Source organism: Triturus cristatus, chromosome 5_2 (assembly GCF_964204655.1).
Source record: "Triturus cristatus chromosome 5_2, aTriCri1.1, whole genome shotgun sequence".
Classification (NCBI taxonomy): Eukaryota; Metazoa; Chordata; class Amphibia; order Caudata; family Salamandridae; genus Triturus; species Triturus cristatus.
In genome coordinates, this window is record NC_140588.1 from 534,350,976 (window position 1) to 534,372,358 (window position 21,383).

Below are 21,383 nucleotides of genomic sequence, written 5' to 3' on the forward strand. Positions count from 1 at the left end.
TGTACAGCAATACGTTCCTTAGCAGGGTCCTTCTGTATCTCTATATATTTTAATAAGATGTGCAGCTTATAGCGTGGTATGTTTTTGAGAAGTGTTGGGAAATGAGGGTTCTAGCACAAATGATTTGCTCTCTGTCTGATTTTATTATGTAATAACTAACAGAAAAATCACTTATATTATGAATGGAAAATGTACTCATGCAAGAGATAGTTGCAAATCTTCACGGTTGACTGACCGGTGCACTTCCTTGAGGCACTTATCTGTTCCTTTTCTGCCTAAAGCATACTCCCTCTTGGAGTGTATATATTCTTTAATGATGTTGCAATACTCAACTTAAGATCAGTATGTATATACACCATGTTAAATAGCATATGCAAACAAGCATTTGCAATGCAATTGGTCTCGCCTTTGGGGCCTTGTAAGTATTTAGCAGTGGCGTCACTAGGGGGGTGCGGGGGATGCGGACTGCACCGGGTGACACCCTCACATGGGGTGACACCAAAATGCTAAATAATGGGACCCCCGCCCCGCCCGCGGACCAGCCTGCATGGGGGAGCCCCGCGCCCGGAGCCCAGGCAGTGACAGGACACCACGGCTGTGCAGTACAGAGAGTGCAGCAGGGGGGTAACAAAGGCCCCCGCAGCCGTCGCAGTGCGGGGGGCCCCGATCTCCAGTGGGCCCCTCAGCACAGTCCCATAGCCCGAGAGCTCCAGAGTGACCTCCACTGAGTGCACAGCTCTTTACTTGGCTGCTGGCTCTTCTCCGACGACTGGCTTGAGTGGGCTGACTCCGCTCCCGGCTAGCTACAATGTTCTACGTGATACCGCGCATTATTTGACGTCATAAGCATGCCCCCTGATTTAATTTGGCGCCGTGGGCGGGAGCGGCTGCGCAGCATAGTTTCAGTTGTTGATCAGCCAGCACACTGGGCCTGCCGCTGCAGCACTCAGCTCGCGTGCCCGGCCGGCGTTATGATTCGGCCGTGGTGGTGCATCAGCATGACTGACTCGACACAGGTGCCGCCTGCAGCGAGTCCAGTGCAGCCAGTTCTGCCAATGCTATGCATGTCGGTCGGAGAGGAGTGTCCGATCTGGACTGCGGCGCTGCTAGGGACTGCAATCGTCGCAACTGGCCTTACTGTCAATGGGGCTCTGCACTGACTAAGTGAAGTGTCACGCACTGTTTCTTCTTGTCTTCCCACTGTAATTTACTTTTAGGAGTCTCGATTCATTTAGCCTGCATACAGTTACATACAACAGCTCTGTATGTAGTCTGCACAAAGTTTAATTCATCCGCCCAAGTAACGTCAGTGCAGCACTGCAGCAGAACATAAAGAGTACACTCAAGTCGACTTCTGCTTGTTACATCATACAATGCGCTGCGTTATCAGTGAAGGGTCGGCTCGAGTCAGTCTGATTGGAATTTACGACATAAAGGTCACACATGCATGCCCTCAGTGTCTAATTATCGTGCACATCAAGCGGAACATGCCTGTGTGAGTGAGTGTACTTAAGGTTATTTAACAGGTCGGACCGGCAGGCACCTTTATTTGTCTGACCGGTTAATATCCTGATGCGCAGTGTTGTCCCACTGAATGTTGAGCCATTTAATTGTGCTAACTTGGCCCAAAGGTATTGGAGGGCTCCTGCCGAGTGCTCGGGGTCTTGTGTTTGCAGGGGAAGTCAGACCCTCACTCCACAGCACCACCATGCTCACAGGTGTCCTGAGAGAGATTGTGGCCCCTGTCTATGTCTGCTCACATGCAGGGGGATCAGGGTTGCCATCCCCTCTGCTAACCCGCTCGGCCTTCAGCAACGCCGTTCTGCTGCAATTTTATTACCGCAGCCCTGGCCCGAGAACACCAATCCGAGCAGGCTGGGGTCACGAAGCCATTGCCTCCACACTCCTGGGGCCAAAGGGGGCACCCCCAGGGTGTCGGTTAGGGGTGCCACACACTCTGCTTCCCTGTGCACACACATCGTCTTTAATGACTAACTCAGTCTCTTTTTTAGCAACGCGGCTGCGTGACTGCTGGGTCAGGCCTTGGAGTGTCAATCCGGGATGGCTGGGCCTCTCTGTTGATACTTCTTCCGTCCTGGGGAGTAGGGGAGGCAATCTCTAATATATGAGTACCAACCCCCTCGGCTTACTTTTAAGTAAGGATACTGCTGAATGGGCTCCGCCGGCTGAGAGCTTTGATTTCTGCTCCTGATTCCATCTGTTTGTTTCAGAATAACTGAAACATTAATGATAAGTGAGGCAAAGGCGTTCATTAACTCTTGGCAGCTATGGGCAGACTGGCCTGTACCCTCATCTGGGAGGATGCCTGACCAAGGTTTCAGATTGCTATATGTGACATTTTCATAATTTCAATGTAATTATGGGTCAGCCACCCCTTGCACCAGTTTTAAGATTTTAGAGTTCCTCGGTCTAATTCATTTCTGACATTTTTATGTTTCACTTTCTTCATTGCTTGAATTTTTTGCTCGCAAGAAAGTGTTACTCATACTCGTCGAAATGTCAGTCATAGTTGCATTGAAATTTTGAAAATGTGACACATAGCAATCTGAAACCTTGGCAGCTATGAGTAAGTCTGGAAGGGGGCCCCTCCATGCACTTTGCAGGGGGCCCCCTCAGGTTTCGTTACGCTAGTGGAGTGCAGGTTACTAACAGTACAAGTGTAGAGTTTGCTAGGGAGACCGGAGGAAAGATCCCGGCGGAGGCAGGGCAGAGGCGAGGGCACGAGAGGGAATAAAATAAGGGAAAGGGGAGGAGATCTAAAAATGTGCAGAGGAGAGTGGGCGGGGAGGTAGAAACGGTTATTTAGCAAAAGGAGATGATTGTTCTTCGTGTGACGCTTTGTTTTTCACAATCGCTTCAACTTCAGTGCTGACACATCGATGGCAGCACCAACACTGAAAATAATTCCAGCACCATTGGGTTTCGGTTCTGTTCCTGAAATCGACAGTTCACTACTTGCACGAGTGACGTGACGTGTGTCGCATTCGCACGAGGCCGGAGCGACCAAAGGTAGAAACAAAAGAGAGCTAGGCGCTCGAGGCAGTTCCCAGACCACAGTACCCAGTGGGCGTGGCTGTTACTGGAGGCTACACTTCCGCTGGTAACCCGCCACGGATCGGTCTGTCACCACTACAGAGCTCTGGTGCTAATGTACCCGCCATAATTCCTATATTTCAATATTAAATTGTTTCCCTTTGTCAGAGATTTTAACGGAAATACAAATTTTTTAAAAATTACAAACTAATTTCTGGCCGAATGGCTCAGTGAGTTGAATGTACGGCAGTAAGATGCGGTGTTTTGTAGGTTATGGGTTAGAATCCCAATGGCCGATTTTAGTCTTCCATGCTTCTGAGATCTGCAATAAAGTACATTACATTGTGCAATTCCAATGATTATAAAATGCACCTATGCGTTATAAAAACAATGTACTATTTAGATTTAGTAGAAATGCGAAAAGATTTAGTAAAAATATCTGAGAGATCCGTCTGCTTTTGACTTGTCCCAGGGCCATGACTCAGCCACGAGTGCCTCTAAACCTGCCAACCTTAGAGCCCAAAGCTGGACCAATCACGGTCTCCCTGTGTCATCTTCGATGTTAAGGCTCTGTCATTCAAAACCCCTCGCTGGCGTTTCTCTGCTCTAATTTTTTTGTAATCAAATTAGCGACGTATGGAAACGGACCCTTCTGTCATCTGCTATTCCCCCTCATACTCGGCTGATCAATGCTACTGACTCGATCAGTGTTACAACAAACAAATGATGGACGGAATGCTGACAATGCAGACATTCTCCCCCAGTCAAGGGTGGCGTAGTGGGCAAAAGAACGATGGATTTGGGGTGGCGTAGTGGGCAAAAGAACGATGGATTTAACCCAGATCTCTTGACTGGGGGAGAATGTCTGCATTGTCAGCATTCCGTCCATCATTTGTTTGTTGTAACACTTTTCGCCCTAAGTGGGATGGGTATTCCCAGACGTGGGACCCGTGCTCACTACGCCACTGGAGTCAAGCTATCCTGGCTGATGACGGCTGATAGCCAGAAACCGGTCCTAGGATGCTTGATTCCGGTCCAGGGAAGACATGGCTTGGCAGTTCGGGCTGGACTGTTCCCATGAGGCGCAGGGTCAAGACTGATTTGCATATAGCCATGTCTAAACTGGGGTGGCGTAGTGGGCAAAAGAACGATGGATTTAACCCAGATCTCTTGACTGGGGGAGAATGTCTGCATTGTCAGCATTCCGTCCATCATTTGTTTGTTGTAACACTGACTCGATCAGTGACAGTGGCGTTGTCACTAGGGTTGGTGTCACCCAGTGCAGTGGCGTCACTAGGGAGATGCGGACCGCACGGGTGACACCATGAGTTACTGCACTGGGTGACACCAACCCTAGTGACGCCGCTGGTATTTAGCCATGCAGCACATTTTTTTTGCAGCTGGTTTTCCAGTAGCGGTTCCACTGGGAAGGGAAACAGTGCTCTAAAACGGCCATGCATTTTGTTTTTATTACTCAAATAAAGAAAGGACCTTATAAAATGTAAAGCCAGGAATAATGACAAGGGAGATGGGTTAAATGTTTGAGTCTGCAGGGGAAAATCATCTGTCCAACCAGAGGGGGTCTACCAACCCAGCCCTTATATGTGAAAAACAAAATAAATGTGTTGGCTACAAAGGTGGAATCAAAAGTACACTAACCTGAATGTCTAATTGGCTTTACAGTAATAAAACTTGCATTCAATCTGCTTGCAGAACCTCTGTCAAAGTCATGCAGGGTGATTGTAAAGCAGACCTTGTAAATGCTTCCGGCTGTAAATTAAGCTGTTTGCCTCCAAATACCCCTGAACCATTTGGTGGTTCGTGAAAAGTGGCACACTTGTTTGAAAGAATAGGCGCTTCAATAATGGAGGTCACAATTATTAACATTCTTTGGAAGGATGGAAGGCTGTGCATTGGGCAGATCTCCGTAGCAGGCACATAACCCTCTGAGCAGCCTTGCTACCCAGCCTATAAATCTGCAACAAAGTCACTAGCACCCACCTTCTCCTTTCCTAAAATGCACAAGGAGTCCAGAGGCGAGGCAGGCTCTGCCGATAGCTGCGGTGATGGGCAGGAGGGAGGTTGGTGGAGAAATAATGATAAAATGGGCTCCGTGCAACAAAATCATGTGCGGCGCCCATTCATATTAAATTAAATGGGCGCCATGATTAGGCGCCACGCCCGTGCATATATTTAAAAAAGAATATGCGAAAATGGGTGCCGCGCAACACCATCATGCGCCGTGATCATACGTGGCGCCCGTGCATATATTAATCAATTGACTGGCTGCTTGTAAAATGAAAGCATGCATCGTGCGCTGAATGTTACAGGAAAGCAGCATGTGGTGTCTGCAGTAGTAAAAACACATTAAAGAAAGTAGTGCTTACAGACTTAAAAAGACGTACCATGTAACAATCGAAGTAAAGGAGCCAGTAGCCATGGGAGGTTACAAATGAAGACAAGGCTGTACTAGGGAGGGACTAACAAGCCAATTACTGACTCAGAAGCCAGGATTTATGAAGGACAAAGACTCAAGCCAATGAAAAATATGGGTGGAGGGTGGGCGGGGCTTCTCTTCTATACTCTACTACAGCAGATCGCCAGAGCAGCGCATGCGTGCTGACTCGGGCTCGACCTAAAAAAGAGTGCAGAGGATGAGTGGCCCTGTTTATGTAGAACACCACCAAAACAAAAGAAATGCAGGAACTCTTAGATGCTGAGCTATTAATGGTCAGTGAGTTAGATCATTTCATAGACTGTCATTGCGAAACCTCATTGTGCCAGGTGTTGAATTCCCTTTTGACATCGCACATCTTTAGCAGTGCTGAAGAGCTGTACTTAAACTTGCAAAATGTCAGTTGGCCAGATACTTCTCCGGAGAAAGAGCTCAACTCACCACCTGGTTAACCAGCAGAAGAAAGTGGCCCTTTTTCTTTAGTAATTTGAAGAGCAGCAGAAGTGCTCATTTGAAATTGCCCCCTCTGAAAACTTAAAACACTTAACTGACAGAAATTCTAAAGTCAAGTCTGGCTTCATCTGAACCACTACTACCACTACTACCATTTTCTGAGGACCTTGGAAAGACTCTCATGGCTACTTGGTCTAAGCCATGTTCAGCCCCTTTGATTAGCTGACCTTTGGCTAACCTATGGGGAACCTGACTTTTTTCTTAAAACACTCTACTCCTGAAAGCCTTGTGGTTCAGGCATCCATAAGTAAAGTCAACCCCAGTTAGTTTTGTATTGATGTCTTTGGTAACAAAATATTTTCTCTACTAGCTTAAGTTTACGATCCCTGAATGTGGTGTGCCTTCTGGGCAGGAATGCATACTCCGTATGGGACCTGGCCTGCGAAATCTTGCTGGCTGTCCCAGAGGACCTGAGAACTTCAGTGGCCCAAATGTGTCAGGGTGGGCAGGATACAACTACATATGTGTTGCGTACAGGATTGAGTACCACAGACTGCATAGGATGTGTTTTTGGCACACCAGTAGTGCCTAAATGACATGCTTAGATGTGATCTACCGGATGTTCAGGGGCTGCCCAAGCATACTTTATGGACATGCCCTTCAGTGGATCTAGACTGTGAGAAAAGGCACACTCTGCTAGAGCAATTCAAAGATAGTCTTGCCACAACTCTATCCATTGGGTTCTCGTCCCCAACTAGCCAGTTCTATTGACAATATAGAAATTATAGATGCTCTTCCAGAGGCTTAGCTTACCAGCAGCGTCAACCTTACCCTCCCAGTACAGCAACAAATGTAGCTATTTCAGTCCAGACGTCATGGTGGCAGCCGAGGTACGGACAACTATCCTTCGGCTCTTGCTTCCTTGCTGCATTCAGTTACCAAGCTGCTTTCATTTGCCCTCCTGGTCCTCCATTCTTAATCCTCCCAAGTCTACGACCTGCCCCGTCAACCTCTCCATTATGAGACAGCTAGGTTTTGCACATTGTTCAAAGGGGCTATGTCTCGCCATTCATTTTGTACCAACCACTAACGCGTTTATTGGTGTACCACACCTCTGTGTTTGTGAAAAAAAACAATCTCCTGGTGGTCAAAGTAACCACGGAGCGGGTGCTGGACTCTGAGAGGGGTAAGGTGTCCTATTGTGGTACTTCCTCATGACAAAAAAGGATGGAGGCCTCCGGCCTCATTTTTCCAACTTATTGCTGTAACCCGAGAATACTGAGACTGTTGAGATCAATGATGTGTGGTGGAGTTTGCGAAATCTCATAAAGTTAGTAAATATCATCCACATAAAATAAGGCCTTGTGTTCAGCTGCCGGAGTGGGGATGCCCTTAATGTTTGTAATCTGTCTCAAAGCAATCACGACTGGCTCAAGGGCAAGGACAAAAATGCAGCAGAGAGGACACTGGTCTTCAGTACACATTTCAGTCATTACTTCCCCTGCCTCGAGTTCTGATCAACCCTCGATCTTTAAATCACTGGTTTTGATGCACTTTTAATAGCCTGGTGCATATGTTTCCTCACCCCTCAAAATCATTAGCCATCCCTCTGCGGATCCTGAATCTAGTCCAGACTTTCTTTATGTGCATGTCCTTTGAGCCTATGCGCAGTTGCTCTCTACGACATTTGACATTCAATACAGTCTTTCTTATAGCCATCGCTTTTGCGCACCTTGTGAGTGAGAGTTTGAGTTTCTACATTAACCGTACAAGAGACCAACGAGTAGATCTGCTCATTGGGGATTCAGAGGGACCAGGACAGGCAACGTGGTGCAGATGAGAAATCTGGCAAGGCAGATAGTATTCTGGCTCAGAAACTGTTGCAAGCTGGCTAAGAGCAACCTTCATAAGGCCTGAGGGCTCATTCCACAAGGGCTGCGGCTGCAATGGCAAGGGTCGGGGGTGGGTCTAGATATCTGCCTGGCTGTGACATAGGCACACTTTCACGAAACACTACTCCCTTGACCGCCAGGTCCAACTGGAGGCCTTTTTTGCTACTTGGTCCTGCAAGAGTTCCTAATCAGAGCCCACTCCCCGTGTCCGTCACCTTTGGGAGATATTGCTGTGGTATCTATTCTAACTAAGAAAACCTGTGGTTAGAAGAATCAGTAAGAAGAATGAGTTACTTACCTTCGGTAATTCCTTTTCCGGTGGGTACTCTTATCTAACCACAGATTGTGGGAATCATGTCTGTAGCCTGAATTACAGACATTAGATAGTGCATGTATCCCTAAAAATGTACTTTCTGGTTTACTCCAAGGAAATATATTGTTTTTTCAGAGTTCTGTATGAACCAAAAGATACACTGCCATACCTTCTCTCTTAAACTTTAGGCCGGTAATTTATTTGGCCCATAGCTTTAGGCTCGTGAAAATTGGATCCAACATTTAAAGTATTTTATGAACTGATAGGTGCAGGATGGCATTAATGGCTGAGCGGTGCATGCGTGGAAACAGTGTTTCTTTTACATCTGCTGCAATGCCCATTAAGTACCCACCTTTCCAGTCATTGCTTAAGTGGGCACTCTCCATCTATTCTGATAGGCACTTTAAAGAGGCACCTCAGTCTGTATTAATGCAGTTGATTATTTCACAAACTGCGTTCAAAGTTGATTTGTTTAATTATATATTTTACTTGGTGGTCAAATTGTCATAACTTTAATTTTTGCCTGTGATTTGACAGTTTGTTCCATTGTTGAAGCAACTATGTAAGCTTATCATAAAGAAATTGCAATTCAGTGCAATTCTGATTGCACAACATAACCGCGGTCACTCTAGCAGTTAAGTGGAAAGCACTCAGTGAGAACTGATGGACAGTTTTATCTTCCCAAACATGCTCTTTCTTTGGGGAAAATAAACTGCTGATGTAAAATAAGTGTTAAGTACTTCAACATACAAAAGACAGTTTTGAGTTTTGTTAGTTCACAAATGCTTTGAAACTGTGTCTATCATAAAAGTAAATGTGTTGGGATTGTAACTGAGATCATCATGACATTGATCTGCGGAACAATTAGGTATCTTCATAGACGCATTTCACAGTTACTGTATTAATATTTGGTAAGATCAGTAACTGTCTAGTAGTTTCATAAAATTTTTCAATCCTTTTCCAGGCTGCACAGTCAGTGCTGATTTCATTGTTCGAACTCAACACCCCAGAGTTTACAATGTTACTGGGAGCCTTACCGAAAACATTTCAGGATGGCGCTACCAAGCTTTTACAGAATCATCTTCGTAATGCAGGCAACGGTGCACAGGTATGGCTCGGACATTACCTTTCGGGGGATGGCGATGAAGAGTTTATGCAATCAAAATAAGACTTAGGCAACTGTTGATAATTATTTAATATGTGAATTATTCTCTCTTTATTTCAAAATTCTGCTTGGGAGGTGGAACACTTATAGTTTCTAATGAAACCTGAGCAATCAGCAAGGTGTTATTTTGTTTCTTTCTAACAATTTATCTGATAGAGACTTCTAGCCACAGATTGCTTACTTTTTGAACTTCCCCCGGCTTCAGACTGTACCTGGATGATTTTTTGTGAGTAGTACCCCTGTACACCAGTAGGTGGTGCCGAACTGCTCAACGTGTACCATACATGCTAGAAGTGACATCCGCGGCATCTATATAGGTGCCACCTGAGCGCGCTGGCATCACTTCATTTCTTACCGCGCCAGCCAGTGCTGATGCAGAATAGAGCTACCCCTTTTTCAATGACTGGATTTTTTTCTACGTTTTGTCAAGTGTTTCTGAGGATTTTCTTCCTGGTGTGTTAGGAGATGTCATCTAGGAAGACAGCATTCAAGCCCTGCGGCTCCGCACCGTGTCTGTCTGTGGTGTTTGGAACGCAACCTGAAGTCGTGCTCCGATTGCCACACCATGAACCCAAAGGCTTTGAGGGAAGTTGTCCCTAACGTTTATGGCTGCCCAGCATGCAGCTCCGTGTAAATCGAGGTTACGGTCGAGAGGAAGGTCCTGGGATGGTTTTTAGAGTCCAAGGTCATTGTCCCATTCCATGACCTTGGAACACTAGCAAGTCGAGGCGCAAGAAAAATAAGTTGTCGAAGAGATCTTAGACTTCTTGTCTGTTGGCTGACGAGATGAGGGAGGAGCGTCGACTTTCAAGACCGGGCTCCACGCCTCTCCGACTTTCTAGGAGCTGGAGCGACACTGACCCAACTGAAAGATTTCTATTTGGCGATGTGCCTGAGTTTTGAGCAGCCGACCCTTCTGCCACTCCTCCGGGTCTCGCGGGGTTTGAAGGGGTCCCATCTTGTTCACGGCAGGGGCTCTGGCCCCGGCTCAAGTGTACCCCCATGGATCCATTCTTAAATCCGGACCAGCGCATGTTTTGCTATCTCAACCTTTTCCGGTGCCAGTCCCAATGCCGACGCTGCTGATGCCACTGGCGCCGTCCCTATTCTGATCCCCCACTCCGACGCCAGCAGGAAGTTTGCTTGCTAGATTGGAACTTGAGCCCTATTCCCTTGTGTTAGGACTCAGGTAGGATGTGGAGTGGTCGCTGGACCCTGCAGAATACCATCCCTCTCATACCACCCCTATGAAGAAGGCCCTAAGATGGATTGGCATGAGGAACTGAATGAAGCCAGTGGACTGGATACTTCTCCAGATACCATTATGACTTCTCCCCTACTGTGGCTACAGAGGAGAGAGTTTCATATGTAATGATGGTGCGGTGGGCGGCTGTGTTCCTTGATCTTCAGTTGCCTTCTGTGGCACTCAAGACTAACACCTAGACAGAGGTGCTGTAACCAGGAGTCTTGACATCTGAACTGCTACTCCTTTTCAACAAAGCACTCACTGATGTTCATTAGAGAACCAGGTCCAGAGCCAGCACAGGGGCTCCTGTGAATAGAGAGTTCGCCTGCCGCCCCACTCCAGGAGACCCAAACTTCCTCACCCAACACCCTTCCCCGGAGAAGTTGTTGGTCCTAGTCTCAACACCCAAAGGTGCATTCCCTGCCTCTTTCCTGTATAGGAAATCAAAGAGACGGGACTCTTTGTGGATGAAGATGTTTTCTTCCACCATCTTGGCATTGCGGTGTGTGAACACAGCATGCCTTTTGGGCCGTACTCCCACACTCTGTGGGACATGGTTTCGCAATTACTCTCTCATGCTGTGTTGAATCGGAGAGATGAAGCAAAATTTGCAAAACGATTTACACTCGACACAACCAATTCACTGGGCAGAGCTGTTTCATTGACAGTGGCCCTGAGGCGCCAAGCCTGTTTGAGGATGACTGGCTTTTCGGTGGGGTGTCCATGCTTCCCGTATGGACCTGACTTTCAATGGCACCTGTCTCTTCAGAGATAAGGATCTTGAGCGCTTCAAGAACAGTCGGCCTACAGCCAAGTTCTTAGGCCATTCTACGGCCCCAACTTTTCTTCAATCTGCTTCCGTTCCTTTTGTGGCTACGGAAGGGGCTTTCAGCCATGCTGATTTCTCCCAGCCACACATGCTTCCCAGCCTCTGTGTGGACAAGGGTGCAGTGTCCACAGACCTCATGGGTCAGGTAACCAGCAGTCTGGTCAGTCCACCATCCCCCCGGCAACCTCCAAATCTTAACCTGTCTGCCCCTTTACCACCATGGGCATCCAGTTGGCGGCAGGATTTGTCAACACCTGCCCCACTGGCAGTCCATAACATCAGATAGGTGGGTTTTGCAGATTGTCCGAAGGGGCTACTCTCTCCTCTCCGAGACTAACCCTCCCTTGGGGGGAACTGGGGTGGTGAAGTGAGCTAAAGAATGATGATGGATTCATCCCAGTTCTGTGACTGGGGGTGAGTGTCTGAAAAGTTTCAGGGTTCCGTCCATCATCTCCTTGTGTTTGCTTTGTTTGCCTAAGTTGGCAGGGTATGCCCGGACGTGGGACACTTGCTCACTTTGCCACTGGATTCAAGCTAGCCTGGCTGATGAGGGGTGTTACCCCGAAACCGGTCCCATGATGCTTGTTTCCAGTTCAGGGAAGATCTGGCGTGGCAGTAGGGGCTGGACTGTTCCCATGAGGCACAGGGTCAAGACTGATTTGCATACAGCTGGGTCAGAACAGGGATGGCAAAGTAAGCTATAGAATGATGATGGATTCAACCCAGATGCTTGTTTCCGGTTCAGGGAAGATCTGGCGTGGCAGTTCGGGCTGGACTGTTCCCATGAGGCACAGGGTCAAGACTGATTTGCATATAGCTGGGTCTGAACTGAGGTGGAGAAGTGAGCTAAAGAACGATGATGGATTCAACCCAGATCTGTGACTGGGGGTGAGTGTCTGAAAAGTTTCAGCGCTCCATCCATCATCTCCTTGTGTTTGCTTCCCTCTGGTGTTTACCAAGGAGATGGTGGTGGTTGCAACTCATCTGCGGAGATCAAGGGTGCCAGTCTTCCCTTATCTCGACGAGAGGCTGTTGAAGGTGGACTTGCCCCAGACTGTCATCTACCACCGCCAGACTACGGCCAACCTCCTGCACTCGCTGGGGTTCGCTGTCAACTTACTGAAGTCACACCTGATTCCGCTCAGATTCTCCCTGTCGTCTGAGCTGTTCTGGACACAGTGCAATTTCGGGCTTATCCTCCTGAGTCGCAAGTCCACAATATTCAGGCTATGATACCAATGTTTCTCCTGGATTTCGGTGAGGCAGACTCTGAGGCTGTTGCTTCTGCATCCTGCTTGTGACATGCCCGATGGCATGGGTGGGCTCTGCAGTGGGACTTGAAGTTTCAATGGGCACAACATTAGGGGAACCTCTCCGACATGGTCCAGATCTCGGAGGAACCTGCGAAAGATCTGCACTGGTGGCTAAAAAAACGCAATTGGATCAGAGGCAGACCTCTCTCTCTTACCCAAACAGATCTCACAGTAGTGAAGGATGCTTCACACCTGGGCTGAGGCGGCCATCTGGGAGAAGTTGTGATCAAAGGACTCTGGTCTTCAGCAGAATCTTGACTCCACTTATTCCACTCCACTTTTTACTGCAGCTCCTGAAGGCTAGTGCAGGAGTTCATGGACAATATTACCGGCATGTGGTACTGCAACAAACAGGGCGGGCGGGGTCGTGGACCCTTTGTTAAGAGGCTGTGTGCCTCTGGACATGGCTGGAACAGCAGGTCATATCCTGGCATGTTCCCTGAATACCAGAGCGGACAAACTCAGCCATCGATGCCTAGTAGATCACGAATGGAACCTCCATTTGGAGGTGGCGGAATGTCTCTTGCAACAGTGGGGAGAGCCTTGGTTAGATCTGTTCACTTCTGGCAAGAACCTGCAGTGTGAGCAATTTTGTGCATTGAAGTTTCCTAGGTAGATCTCGCTCCTTTTCATCTCAAGTGGATGGAGCTCAGGCCTCCTATACGCATTTCTGCCTATACCACTCCTGCCCAGAGTTCTCAAGATTCATTAACGATCATGCCCCAGTAATCCCTGTGGCTCTGGACTGTGCGTGGAGAGTCTGGTATCCTGAGCTATTGAGCATGGCCCTTGATCACTTAATTAGACTGTCTCTTCAGGAGGATCTTGTGTCGCAGCAGCAGGGGAGAGTTCTCCACCTGAACCTGTCTACTCTCCGTCGTCTTGCGTGGAGATTGAGCAGCGACAGTTGACAGCTTTCTAGCTTCCTCCCAAAGTCTTGTATGTCATCTTGTCAGACAGCCAGGCGTCCCTCCACCAAGACAGTATGCACCTGAGACTGGAAGAAATTTGTGGCATGGTGTGCAGAAAATCATATTGATCCACTTTCTGCACCCCTTTCTGAAGTTTTGCTCTCCATTCTTTCCCTTGCCCAGCAGGGCTCTGCTCTGGGCGCTCTCAAGGGCTGTCTATCTGCTTTTTTACCTTTTTGTGGCTGCCTGACCAACCCTCAGTGTTCAAGTTCAATATTGTACATAGGTTCTTAAAGGGTCATGTCCCTCTCTTCCCTCCTTCACCATTTATTATGCCTCAGTGAGATCTTAATTTGGTTCTGACTTTTTTAATGTGTGCTCCTTTCAAACCTCTACATATTTGTACCCTCAGGCTTCTGACAATCAAAATAGCCTTTCTTGTGGCGATTACATCTGCCCGTACAGTGAGTGAGCTGCAGGCCTTATCATCAAAGAGACTTACATCTCAGTCTATCCTAACAAATTGGTGCTTCGCACAAAGTCCTGCTTTCTTTCGAAGGTGAAAGTGGTCACTTCATTTCATATAGGCCAATCTACCACACTGCCTACCTTTGTAACTCCTCCACATCCCTCTAATGAAGAGGAGCAACTCCACCGCCTGGACCCAACAGAAACGTGGTTCTACCTTTATCGCACAGAAGAGTTCCGGGTGGATAACCAGCTCTTCGTGGGTTATGTTGTTGCGAAGAAATGTAGGGCGGTGTAAAAGTGAACCATTGCTATGTGGGTCGTGCTCTGCATCAAAATCTGCTACTCACTGGCCAAGAAGCAACCTCCTGAAGGCTTGTGAGCTCATTCTATCAGAGCTAAAGCTGCAACCACTGTGTTAGCTTTCAGAGTTTGGCCCTGGATATCTGCTAAGCAGCAACATGGGCATCTGTACACACCTTTACCAAATATTGCTATCTGGACAGTCAGGTCCATAGGGATGGGCACTTCGCCTTTCTGTCCTTGTTCCTTGTTTGAAATTGGTCCGCAGACCCAACTCCGGGGAGATATCACTTGGGTATCTATTCAAAGGTGAGGAATCTTCGTCTAGAAGTCTTTATCAGAAATAACAAGTTACTTACCGTTGTTAACGCCCTATCTGATAGAGACTATATCTGGACACAGATTTTTTACACTGACCTACCCATCCTCCCCCCTCTGCAAATAGATTTCTATCGACAGGTTTGACCCCTTTCAGGGCTCTACTTTTCAACACCAGTGGTAAGCGTTCTTCATGTCTCTCCGCTTCTGGCGTGGAAAGTTGTCAAAAGAAACTGATGTCACCATGCCTAGGTGGCGCCTATATAGGTGCCGCAAACGTCACTTCCAGCACGGCCGATGCACGCGGAGCCAATCTATGACGCCTGCCAGTGCACGGGATGCTGCTCACGAAAAATCATCCGTATCCAGTCTGACACCTGGTGAAATTCAAAGGTAAGGCCTGCGGCTAAATACAGTCTCTACCAGATAAGTTGCTTCTTCCCCGGGTGGGCCCACAATGTGATGTCGTGAAGGTTCTCTGTGTACTCTGCACTCCCCAGGTCCTTGTCGCTGCGGTGCTTTCAGAGAGGGACAAATTTGCTCAACATGTGCTCCTTGTAACGGGGAAAGCGTTCAGCCTGCGCTGTGAAGCAATCGCCAGCGCTCACCATGTGCTTATCAAAAAAAAAGGTTACGATGGCCGATTCGAAGGTTTGGCTTAATAGAATCCTAACCGATTCCAAAAGGACAGGGAAAGCCAAGCCAACCCGTCCCTAGAGAGCACTATGGGCACAAAGAGCTGGCAGGTAGGCAGCAGGCCAGCACATAAGGCCAGATGCAGAGTGGCAATCCCTCCTTCAGTCCAGCAGACAGCAGGCCAACACAGCAAAGCAATGGCGGTTTCTCCTGGCAGCACAGCAGTCCTTTGGCAATGTGCAGTTTGTAGAACCAGCAGCGTCTGGTTACAAGTCCACACATTCTCTTAAAACATGGAGTCAGAGCCCCTGTACTTATACTCAAAATTGTCTTTGATCAAGCGGTGACTTCAAAGGAACCCTTTCCAGTGCACAACAATCCCTTTCAAGCCAGTCCTGACTCCAGACATCAGTAGTGGGAAAATCAGCCCTTTGTGTGAGGGCAGGACACAACCTATACAAATATCAAGTGTGAGCAACCTCTCCCAGCCCAGGAAGATCATCAGTCGGCAGATGAATGCAGAATGAATCCCTGTCAAGCCCAGCCTTTCCTGTGTTGTGGCTGTCTGGAAAGTATGCTCCAAGTGTAGCTGTCACCCTAGCTCAGACATATATTGGAGATAGGCTGCAAAGCACAAAGAGTCATAAGCATAGAGAAATGCCCACTTTCTCAATGTGGCATTTCTAAAATAGTAATGTAAAACCCAACTACACCGGTAAGTGGGATTTATCACCACTGTGCTAAACATGCCAATGCCACTCCTTTCTGGTCAGGAATTGCCTCTTGAAAGTATATAAGGAAATTCCCAATGCTAGCCTATGAGAGGAGTAGGCCTCACAGCAGTGAAAAACAAAACGTTTGTTACTACCAGGCCATGCCACACATAAAGGCACATTTCCTACTCACAGCTGGTTTTCCTGGTTTTTTTTTTGGGAGGGACAGTGGTCACACATGCTCCTAGTGTGCTATATTTCCTACGCTAAGGCCTATGTTAGCTTGTACTGCTGACACTAATATCAGGACTGACGCCACTCTTGGTAGATTGTTTAACGGCAGCTCTCTTACTCACTATCACGGGTCCTGTGGATTACTATGGGGCGCACAGAGGGAAAGCATTCTCATATGCCAGCGGCGGATATGCCAAGCCAGGGGGACTCTGATGTAGCTTCTCAGTCATCTTCAATTAGCTGTGTCCCGCCAACCTATCCAACACCTGCTCCTAACAAATTGGATAAAATTTTACAAGAAATTAGAGACTCGCGTCAAGCTCTTGAACAGCAGATTGGTACTCTTGCTACTGGTCTCACTCTCCTGCGAGCAGACTATACTAAACTGGCCGACATGGTCAAGGGTCACACGCAAACACTGCAAGACATAGTGCCCCAACATAAAGAACAAGCCGACCGTATGCTGCAAATGCAAAAACAAATAGATACCCTTCTCGACAGGGCTGAAGATGCGAGGGTAGAGCTAGGCGCAATAATGTTCACATTATAGGTATGCCAGAACACTCGGAAGGGTCCAATGCAACCCAATTTGTGGAGGGATGGTTACGGGATCAGGTTGCCCCGGAGGGTCTCTCTGCATTTTTCTGTGTAGAGCGCGCACACAGGATCCCCACGGGCAGACCGGCGGGAGCACCGCCTAGACCACTAATGGCCCGCATCCTGAACTACAGGGACCGTGACCGCCTACTCCAAAGGGCTAGAGAAAACGCTCCCATACAGTATGAAAACGCTCAAATTTCTCTCTACCCGGACTATACTGTTCAAGTACAGCGCCAACGAGCATCATATCAGCCACTCAAACAGAAACTCCAAGCACTTAACTTGAAATATGCACTCTTGTTCCCTGCACGACTGAATATTTAATATGATCAGAAATCTTAGTTTTTTCAATGCCCTGAAGCAGCAAATGACTGGCTGGAAACTACCCTCTCCTCACAGACACTGGACAATATAGATCAACAAATACGCCGGGTCACAACACGGCCGATCAAACCCGGAACCCGCTGCACCAGACCAAAGCGAAGACCTCCTACACAGAAACCGTCCCTGGAATAAGCTAGCGCGGAACGGGAGTCTGCACTTGCGGTGTCCGTTTCCATGCGAGACCCTAGCCAGACACCATCACCGAAGCAATCGGACAATATTATAATGAATTCGGACTCTGAGAGTAATGATGTTCTCTTTCCTTCAATCACGCCACAAACTGTGAAGGACTTGTTTGGCTAGGGAGTGATGGGGCAACGCACAGAGGCCTACTGCCATTGCCGAACTAACTCAAGATCCTAGAGGGTGGTAAGATGGTATTAATGCATAACTAACCTGTATTTTCCTTCCCCAGATTTCTGTCAATTCCCCTTTTTGCTCTCATAATACAGGTAGCTCTATTTGGAACTGTGACGCCGTGGTCGGCTCCGGTCCCACCCCCCTGCAGTTACTGCCATTAAGTAACCGTTTGGAATTCGTTTGTTACTTACAATGGTTGGCCCTAGTTTTGGGTTTAGTAGTTTAGTGCGAGTTATAGAATCTCTGGCTCCTAATACTATGTCTCATCTGCACCTCTCCTCATACCTCCGTAAGGTAATTACTTGTGAATATGTCATTATCACATGGCTGTGCTGGGTAAATACCAAATATTAACATGGAATGTACGGGGCATGGGGTCAGTACACAAACGTCACAGAATTTATGCCCAATTGAATAGAAGGAAAGTACATATAGCCCTGATTCAAGAAACCCACCTAACTAATTCAGAAACGATCAAAATGCACAAAAAATGGAAAGGCCAAATATTTAATACCTCTTATTCTGCGTTTGCTAGGGGAACGCTCATCTGGGTCAGGCACGGGGTGCCTTTTGTTCTGGGAGAACAACGTATACATCCTGAAGGACGCTATGTGTTGCTGCATGGTAAGCTAGATGGTATTCCAATAGTACTGGGCAAAATCGATGCCCCGAACTATGAACAAAATTCCAATCTCACCAACTTGAATACAGTCCTATCTGGCTGTGTGGCGTATCCATGGGTCCTTGGTGGGGATTAGAACTCTGTACTTGATGTCCAATTGGATCGTTCTTACCCCCGATCCATGGAGCGGCTTCCATTAAACATGCAGACTTTCTCCAGGCGTGGGTTATGGGCTGGACTCTTCGAGACGTGTGGCGTGTGTTGAATCCTACTAGTCGGTAATATTCATTTTAATCCCCTCCACATCAGTTACACACCAGATTAGACCAAATAATCTGCTCTATGTCCATAATTTCCCAGATTTCTGATGCTACATACCTCGGAAAAACACTTTCTGATCATAACCCGCTTGAACTCAGTGTTGAATGGGGAAGGGTGCCCACCCCGGTCCCCACATGGAGACTGTGGCCACAGGTTCTGGAAGACTCGGTCTTTCGGGATGAACGCAACACTGCCATTACTAACTATTTTCTAGACAATGATAACTCTGCATCATCCCGTCTGATTGAATGGGATGCCTTTAAAGCCGTGATCAGGGGTACAGCATTAGGGGCAACAGTGGGGGCCCGGCAAGAAACGCATAAGAATCTTACTGAGGTGGAAGACACCCTGCATGATCTAGAAATAAACACCATTGCTGACTCCACTAAACAGGCGCAATTTCAGGAAGCTAGGATCAAACACGTTGAACTGTTAGAACAACTTTGCCTGATAGATTACAATGCTTACACTCAGTATAGTCATAGGGAAGTGGATAAATCTGGCACCCTCTTGGCATGCATTATACGAGACGCCCCTCCACCAGTACTAATAACAGACATTACTCTCCTTGATGGCACAGTGGTATCTACCCAAGCAGAGATCAACCTTGCATTTTGTGACTACAACAAAGCATTATACAGTGCCCCAACTGACACGTCGCAGGAACACATAATAATTTTACTGGATGCCCTCCCGTACCCCAAACTGACCGCTGATGCCCAAAAAGACCTAGCATCCCCTATAACTAGAATGGAAAGAAAACGGGCCATCAAGGATCTACCAAATAACAAGACACCATGATTAGAAGGCCTACCATCTGAATTCTACTCGACTTATACTGACAAATTAGTCCCATGTCTGGAAAATTTATATGAAACAGTATATGAAAAACACACTCTGCCATTGACCACCATGCAAGCCCTTGTCATTTCCCTTCTTAAACCAAATAGGGAAAACTTCCTTAAATATAAGACGTTTATATTATATAATGGAAACCGTATCGGGCTCTTCCCGTAGAGCTGGATGCATATCCCTTGATATGCAGCAGGCGTTTGATACCCTTAATTAAAATTATATGCTGATAGTTCTGGAAAAATATGGCCTTCCTCGTGAATATATAAAATGGGTGAAACTACTGTATACTGCCCCTACGGCGCGAGCTAGAACTGGATCTCACATATTTTCTCCTTACCCTATAGCAAGAGGAACTAGCCAGGGATGCCTTTTGTCACCTCTATTATTCGTTCTAGCTATGGAACCTCTACTCATTAAGCTCCGTCAAGATGCCTTAGGTTTAGGAATACTAATAAGTAACTGTGCATCTAATATCTGCCTACGCTGATGACCTCATCCTTTACCTAAAGCACCTTACTGCAGAGATTGAACCTATCCCGCATATATTTAAACAATTTGAGCTGATCTCTGGCTTAGCAATAAACACCAATAAATCTTATGCTTATTTCATGCAACATACTGAAAACTCATATCCTATTAAATTCGGAGACCTGCATTTAAAAACTGCCCCATAAATATATAAATAGTGGGTTTAGAAATACATAGATCCACGCAAGACCTGATAGATGGTAACCTCTTAAAAACGATTAGGTCTTTGCAATCACAAATCTATTTTTGGACCTCGTTGCCTTTATCGGTGATGGGCAGAGTCGCTATCTCCAAAATGGTGATGCTCCAGAGACTTTTATATTTTTTTACTAATTTGCCATTTATAATTCCGACCAATATTTTTACTTTTGATAGAACTTATTTGGGGTAAAGGACGCAGGCGTGTGAGTTTGGCTAAATTGCAACTGAGACCCGAACAGGGTGGACTAGGCACCCCAGATTTACGCGTATATTGTATGGCCACCCAATTGCAATGGTTAGATTACACACCGCAACTTCTTAATCTGGGTACACTCCTTACGCTTTTGCTACCAAAAGCAAGGCTACCGTCCAATCTCCCTTCTTGACTAAAAACGGCGCTACTTTACTGGAAACGGGCAGTGCAATACACTAAACTAGTTGTGCCATACTCCGCTAATATCCCCTTATTAAGATTACCCACCATGACTGGACTCCTTTCTAAACGTGCTGTATCACACTGGGCACAAGAAGGGGTGACAACTATTGGAGCATTCTTTATGAACGTAACATTAGCAGACCATGATAATTTTGTTCACACTCAAGGAGTCCCCTCGACCATCTTTATTCTCCATGCTACCATTTCCCACTAGAACCCCCACGAATGAGCTTGTGCATGCAATGCATTTAATGGGAACGGGACGTCACCTTACCCGATGGTTATACAGAGGCATTAGGGCACACTCGGGTACAACACTTACTCTATTACGAACTAAATAGACCGAAAATGTGGGCAGGGAACTAACTGATAAGGATTGGGCTATTATACTGGAATTTCCCCCAAAAGTCTCTAGAAACGCTAAATGTAAATGTATACAGTACATGATACTGCATAGGGCATAACTAACACCACACTGCCTTAATAGAATGTATCCGAATGCACAAATCCCCTGCCCTAGATGTCAGGAGCTTGACGCTGATATGCTGCACATGATATGGGACTGCCCACGCTCGCGAACCTTCTGGCATACGGTTAGATACAGAGCACAAGAAGTCACTGGTACTGATATCTGGTCGACTGTAGAGAGCTGCCTGTTAGGGCTACACCGATGCCCGAAGAGTCAGAGGGTTTGTTACAGGTTTGCGGATCTAGCCATTCTCTTGGCAAAACGAACCATCACAATGAGGTTGAAATCTGCTTCCCCACCTCTA

General features: G+C 47.1%; 1 protein-coding gene across 38 annotated transcripts in view; it reads left to right on the forward strand.

The window, feature by feature from the left end:
• Positions 1–21,383, forward strand: part of CLASP2 (cytoplasmic linker associated protein 2) — a 1,832,463-nt gene that overhangs the window by 1,549,019 nt on the left and 262,061 nt on the right. For all 38 annotated transcript variants that reach the window (XM_085607571.1, XM_085607579.1, XM_085607573.1 and 35 more), the window contains one exon: positions 9,132–9,275. In XM_085607571.1, the coding sequence (XP_085463697.1) occupies positions 9,132–9,275 (144 nt within the window). The remainder of the gene's footprint in view (positions 1–9,131; positions 9,276–21,383) is intronic.